At 49.1% G+C, this 6,000-nt stretch overlaps 1 protein-coding gene across 1 annotated transcript in view; it reads right to left on the bottom strand.

The window, feature by feature from the left end:
- Nucleotides 1–443: 443 nt before the first annotated feature.
- FAM20C (FAM20C golgi associated secretory pathway kinase) overlaps nucleotides 444–6,000 on the bottom strand; it is a 60,610-nt gene continuing 55,053 nt past the window's right edge. The window contains exons 6-10 of the mRNA XM_074597838.1: nucleotides 4,873–5,053; nucleotides 4,160–4,269; nucleotides 2,513–2,594; nucleotides 2,362–2,421; nucleotides 444–1,585 (exon numbers count right to left, since the gene is read on the bottom strand). Of these exons, the coding sequence (XP_074453939.1) occupies nucleotides 1,333–1,585; nucleotides 2,362–2,421; nucleotides 2,513–2,594; nucleotides 4,160–4,269; nucleotides 4,873–5,053 (686 nt within the window). The 3' untranslated portion in view covers nucleotides 444–1,332. The remainder of the gene's footprint in view (nucleotides 1,586–2,361; nucleotides 2,422–2,512; nucleotides 2,595–4,159; nucleotides 4,270–4,872; nucleotides 5,054–6,000) is intronic.

The raw sequence follows: 6,000 nt of genomic DNA, 5'->3' as shown, positions 1-6,000 counted from the left end.
TAGTTGTGATGAATATTGTCATAATAAACTCTCTCCTCACCCAAAAGAGCGATGAGGGATTCCTTCGGCACCACACCATGTTTTCGCAAGTCAAAACCAGCCACTTTTTCAATTTATAGCTTGCTTTTGGGCTGAAAGTCTCCACACACATTACATGAACTCAGCGGAACGTGATTCAAAACTATTTGGTGAAGAATAGGACGTTTCCAGACAATTTAGGCTGAGATTTTGTGGGTTGTGCAAGGGCTTTTGCTACCCCGGTCAGAGGAGCTGCTGGATCTACAGCGCGCGGAGGGTGCGTTAACCCCCACTCCCCGACCCCAGCTCCACTGGCTGTTGGTACACACGGGAGAACAGCCTGAACAGCTCTGCCCGGAGCACGTGGCCCGTGTGCCCAGTTTCACACTTTCCAGTGAAAAACGAATCCGCTGAGACGCGATGGCTACACATTTTGCCATATCTTTATTGCACTTTTACCACGTTGCAAACAATTCCACAAAAATGCTGCAAAAGTAAGCCTAGAGCTGCTGAAAGCAGCTTTTTACCCATATATGTATATATTTACACAAAACTATCAAAAGCAAAGTTGAAAAGTAGCAGCTCAGCTATGAGAGTCTAGAAAGGTAAGAGCCGCCACCTCCTTATGGACAAATAGTACAACCTGGCATTTTACATCACTTTGTAAAACCAACATTCAAGTATTCCTGTCAATGCACAATTAGTGAAATTCCCTTCCGGCAACCACTGCTTATTATTATAATAATTATTATTTTTTGCCTTTAAAAGTTCATAATGCCTTAACCCTTTAAATGCTGAGTAGCTGGGGGAAAAAAAGCATTCAATTTAAATAAGATACAGTGGATTAGAGCACTTAAAGGGTTAACACAAAATACTAAGTGGACTGTCACCACAAATAAAGTGTGAGTCACAAAACTATGCCGTCCCTCTTAGTTAAATTTGGTAGGTAGGTCTGGGGTTTCATAGATATACCATATATAAATACAAAATATTAAGTAAAGGCCTCCTTTCTATACAAAAAGGACAGGAGGTGTTTGCTGTAAGACTGTTGTCTGTCAATGATCTGAGTATTTTCTGCATCTTCTCATAATCTCTCTTTAGGAACTAATGAAAAGCATCACATTATTTTTCTTAATGAACTAAGCCTTTGCAGAGTCTACACTTTACCTACTTTGGGAACAATTATATCTCATTTCTGAATTCACTGAATTCACAAAGTGGCGTATACAGTCTTTTGCAAGACTTTTTTTTTCTTTTTTTTCCTTTTTTGAATCTTCTTTACTTGGCTGGTAAAAACGTAGTCTTGCGATTTCACTACCTCTCGGTCGTACCAGTGTTAACATCAGGGTTAAAGTCATTTTCAACCACGTTGTCATAACCATCCTTTTCTATGCAGTCACTGACAGCCTTGAGGACGATCCGCAGCCGCCTGTCCATCGCCTCCAAGTGAGGCTGGTAGAGAACGGGAGCTATTTTATCTTTTAGTAAAGATTCTTTCATCAAGAGACTGAGTTTGTATTCCTCCTTGGCTAACAACTGTAATCGCAGATAGGTAGACTTCCTTATTCTACGAGAAAAAGGAGAAAACCCATGCAAATCAGTATTTTCACCACTACTGGTCTCGACAGGGCTAAAAGGCTTGTAGCCAGCATGGCGAGAACAGCGTAAAAACCTCGTGCTCTGAAAGGCTGAGAAGCAGCGACTGCCACGGTGCGACGGAGCATCGTCCCCTGGCCGGCCTTTGGGAAGGGGGAGGGTTCGGAGCCCCGAGCAGCTGCCCCTGCTCCCGCTGCGGTGGGACCCACTGCAGCTGGCGGGGGTGACACGCGTCCCGGTTGCAGCTGGCGGGGGTGACACGCGTCCCGGTGCCGACACGCGCGGGACAGGGGCCTGAGCTGGGCGAGGGCGGCAGCGGCGGTGGCCCCTGCTGGCTCAGACGCCCAGAGCCTGGCAGACACGGAGCTGGCTCTGGGTCCCAGCCGGGCAAAGCTGAACCTCTACATGTCACCTGTCCTCTGAAAATCCTGGGCCACGGGCACCCTGGCAAGCCCCTGTGAAGCACCCCAAGAAGCTGGGGACAGTTTTCCACTTGACTTGAGTGGGACATTTATATTGTCCTAATAAAGCCTCTCCCGCAGCAGCCCCCAGCCACGTTCCTGCAGGGTCCTGATCCCACCAAAGCACCAGCCGGGCAGTGCCAGCGCTCGGGGCTCGCTGGGGTCGGGCTCACCGGGCAGGATCCCAAACCTCCTCCTCTCACGTGCAATAAAAGATTCCCTTGAGCACGGCAGTCCTATTAACGGAAACAGCTGTATAAAATGGGAAACAACTCTGGAAACATACCTGCAGCACTGGTTTAAAGGCACCAATATGGAAAGTTCGTCATGGGAATATTTTCCAAACCTGTTAAAAGATAAAAGCGAGAACATGGCAAAGGCTGTCATAAAGACTAACTTCCCCCCCCCGCCCCCGAAAGATTATTAAAGGTATTTACCCTCTTCCATTATCTAAGTGGATAATAAATGTTTCATTTCCAAACTTCTCAAAGGTTTCGTAGTGATGTCGATCCATGTTACCTAAGGAATAAAGAGAAAAAAAGCCTGTTCTCGCCCTGGCTCGGTGCTGAGCCTGCGGGGCAGGGCGAGAGAAAAGCCACGGCTCAGCCAGGAGCCCAGCGCTGCCCAAACATGATGGCCACGCAGGGCAGAGAAAGCAACGGGTCCGCTGGGCTAGTTTGCTTCTGCTGCGGGAAGCCCAGCGTGGGGATGCTGGAAGATGGGCTGTTACGCCGCTGGGAGCTTCCCGCACTCTCTGTAGCTTTTATACTTGAGCTCTAGGGGACCCATCGGGAGACAAAATGAGCCTTCCCCCCTTCCAGCAACCCCCTCCTGGGGTACGCCAAGGAAATCCCTCCCAAGTATGATGGCATCTCAACTGCTTCAGGAGCCTGGTCATCCGTGAGGTAGCCGCATCCTGAGCCAGCAGAGCTTCACCAGCGCGAACGAGCGCTGCTGCTCCAGCCCGGGTCAGCACGGCGTGCGAAGCAGCCAAGGGACGCGTGCCGGGTGCGAGGGAGGGGAAAATGCATCCTCTAAGCAGGGATTTTAATCCACACGACTTTGCTAATATCATACTAAACTTTTTGAACCACAACCAAACATCCTGTTTTAGCTCAATTAAGAACTTTGTCCAAATTTTCTGGCTGCCTGGGAAGCCAAAGCGGTATCAGGGCTATCAGGGCTCTCGGATGGGGATGCTGAGGATGCTACTGCAGCCCTGCAGCTGAGCAGCTCTCCTTGGCCACCCGCCGCAGGCAGAGGCGTGATCTGCTCCTCAAGGTCAACGTGCAGAGCGTTGGTGCCAAGCTATGAATTTTGACTTCATGGCAGGGGTCTTGAGCCACTTAGAGATGCCACTTACGGCCCCGGAGCTGTGACGCAGCCTTTCCTGCTGCAGCCTACTGCAGAAATCTCAGCAGTGGCAATGGCAGAGCATATGTCCGTGCTGGCACGTGTCCCAGCATCGAGTATGTGGATCCTTACAGGTATATCGGCTGCAGCAGAACAGGTTTCACCTGCGGACATCTCAGTGGTAGCCACTGAGTGGGCTTGGAATCGGTCACTACTACCTGCCTGTTAGCAATTGTTTTATTCCAAACAGGTTACATCAACAGAAAAAACTTCCGATACATACCACAGCTGCCTTTGTGACAAAGCAACACCTCTTTTTCCCCCCTCTGACGGTTTTTGGAGCAAGCAGCAGTGAGCACCACTGCAGGCTGAACGCAGCGTGCCGGTGATGAGCAGTCCCTGGCTGGGCGTGCAGGAGCCAGGGGCTGCAAGGGGGAGGCACCCACTAAAGCCAGCTGTGAAGCCCTTGGCCGCTGTGGAGGAGACCAGCCTGACCTGCATCCGTCACCGCTCTGCATTTCTCAGCATCCCTGTTCCTTTAATCTGCGCTGATGGAAATACGTAACCATGTAAATCTGCATTTTCTCATCATCATCCAGAACGGCACATACAGTAAATGCAGCTTCATCCACGCTTTAGCAAACTGCTGAGCTATGCAGAGCGGTGTAGAAAGGAACGGTTCTTATTCTAATCAAATGTTGCCTTTAATTTTTGAAAGAGATGAAACATACCCATTAGGAAATCAAAAACTGTCATATCCATTATATCCAGAATTCTGGTCCCACTGTCATACGGAGGTGTTTGTTTAACCTCTTCACAATAATCTGGATCAACTTCCCATCTGGAAAAAACAATATTTTGATATTTTATGTGACGTACAAAGCTTGCTGAGTATTAAAAATAATAATGTTATTTTGCAAAGATCTAGTTGTATCATGTTTGATTGAGGGCAGGGTCAAGGTAGAGGCAGCAAATTCTTCCGGCTGCTTCCAGCAATGCAGGAACCCATAAAGATTGTGACTGATGAAGGAGGAAGAAAATGACAAGATTGAAAACTATCTGGCTAATAGCTCCAAGATTTAGGCGACCAGCTGCACCATCAGTCATACGACGAAAACATGCGAGACTCGCTGAGGGCTGCTGATGGCAGCGGATCTCTGCCTTCGACAGGACTCAGCCAGGTCGCCTTCCATCCTGTCAAAACCACCGGAGGTTCCTGTCCCACGAGGGAATTACGCCACTGAAGGTCCTTTCAGGTTCAGGACCATAAGCTGGAGCCCCTCAAAAGTGCTCCGTCCCCTCCCAGGAGCCGGCCCCGCTGAAGACAGGCAGATGCTCTCCCGAGCCTCAGTGCTCTACGTCAGGCCAGGGCAGTGACTCCAGCACCGTCCCGTCTTCCCTTCGCCCTTCGCAGCTGGCGAACCCTTCGCTCACCACTACTCACTCTGCTTTCTTGCGCTTGTGGTAGGAACGTCTCCAAGGGTTTCTCCAGGTTTTCCTTTTAGCTAAAGACAAATCAGGCAGGAAAGCGGCCAGAGACCCCTCGATCTGATCTGGTTTCCCACAGAGGGCGTGCTCTGTTGAGCAGTAGTAGGAGCATTCCCCATAGAAGCAGATGTTGTTGGCTGGCAAATAAAGGAAAAGAGTTTTACAGCCTACCCTTAAATTAGTGTTCAAGAATTCGTAAAAGCACTGATGTATGCATGAGCAGAAATAAATCTCAGACCCAAACCCCCATAACCACACATAGTTTTCTTCCACTGAAACCACTCGAAAGACATTCATTTCAGCGGCTGGGATCACGCCCTGTGCTGGGCCCTCTGTGACTATTTCCAGTCTATTTATATTCCAAAAAAACAAATTAATTTTTGTTTTTAATCCTTTCCCTTCTCCTTTCATTTTGCCAGACTGATACAACCTTTGGGATCTATTTGTTGCCCCAGGCCGGAACCCCAAATCCCACAGCTGAACAAGTGGCATATGCCCCAAATTAAGTCACCTTTCAAAATCTTGGCTCGTTTCTTTAAGAACAGACAACATTTCATTCATTCATTCACTTGCTGGTAGGAGAAGAACTGGCAGTTTTCCTAAGGAGAGTTATTTACCACGCAGACTGCTGTGGGGGTGTGCGGAAGGTGGAAACGGCGCAGATGTAACCCTGTCAGCACACACCCCGAGCACAAATTTCTTCCTCCACACATCACGTTACTCCAACAGCCACAGAAAAAGAACCCGCAGGTGGTTTTGGAGCGTGCGTTACCTTAAAACCTCCCCAAAGCTGCCACCACATATTTCTGTGCCAAGCGGAGCAGCCGGCTCTTTACCAGCACCCCCTTCCCAGGCAGATTCCCTGGAGGTGGGAGGGAGCAGCTCACCCCCAGCCCCCACCGGCACTGGACTATGAACGGCAGCACAGTGCTCATCTTGTCAGCGTGCTACAACTCTTCCGACATTGCTTTATGCACATAAAATGTCATTAGAGGAAGACTGTGCCCTTTCCTTATGGTAATGCACGAAGGTGAGAAGTCACATTGCCTCCTAATTCCCCACAAGGCCTCTAAATTCAAATCTT

Source organism: Larus michahellis, chromosome 8 (assembly GCF_964199755.1).
Source record: "Larus michahellis chromosome 8, bLarMic1.1, whole genome shotgun sequence".
NCBI lineage: Eukaryota > Metazoa > Chordata > Aves > Charadriiformes > Laridae > Larus > Larus michahellis.
Note: the sequence above shows the minus strand (reverse complement) of the source record. Positions and strands in the feature narration are given on the sequence as shown.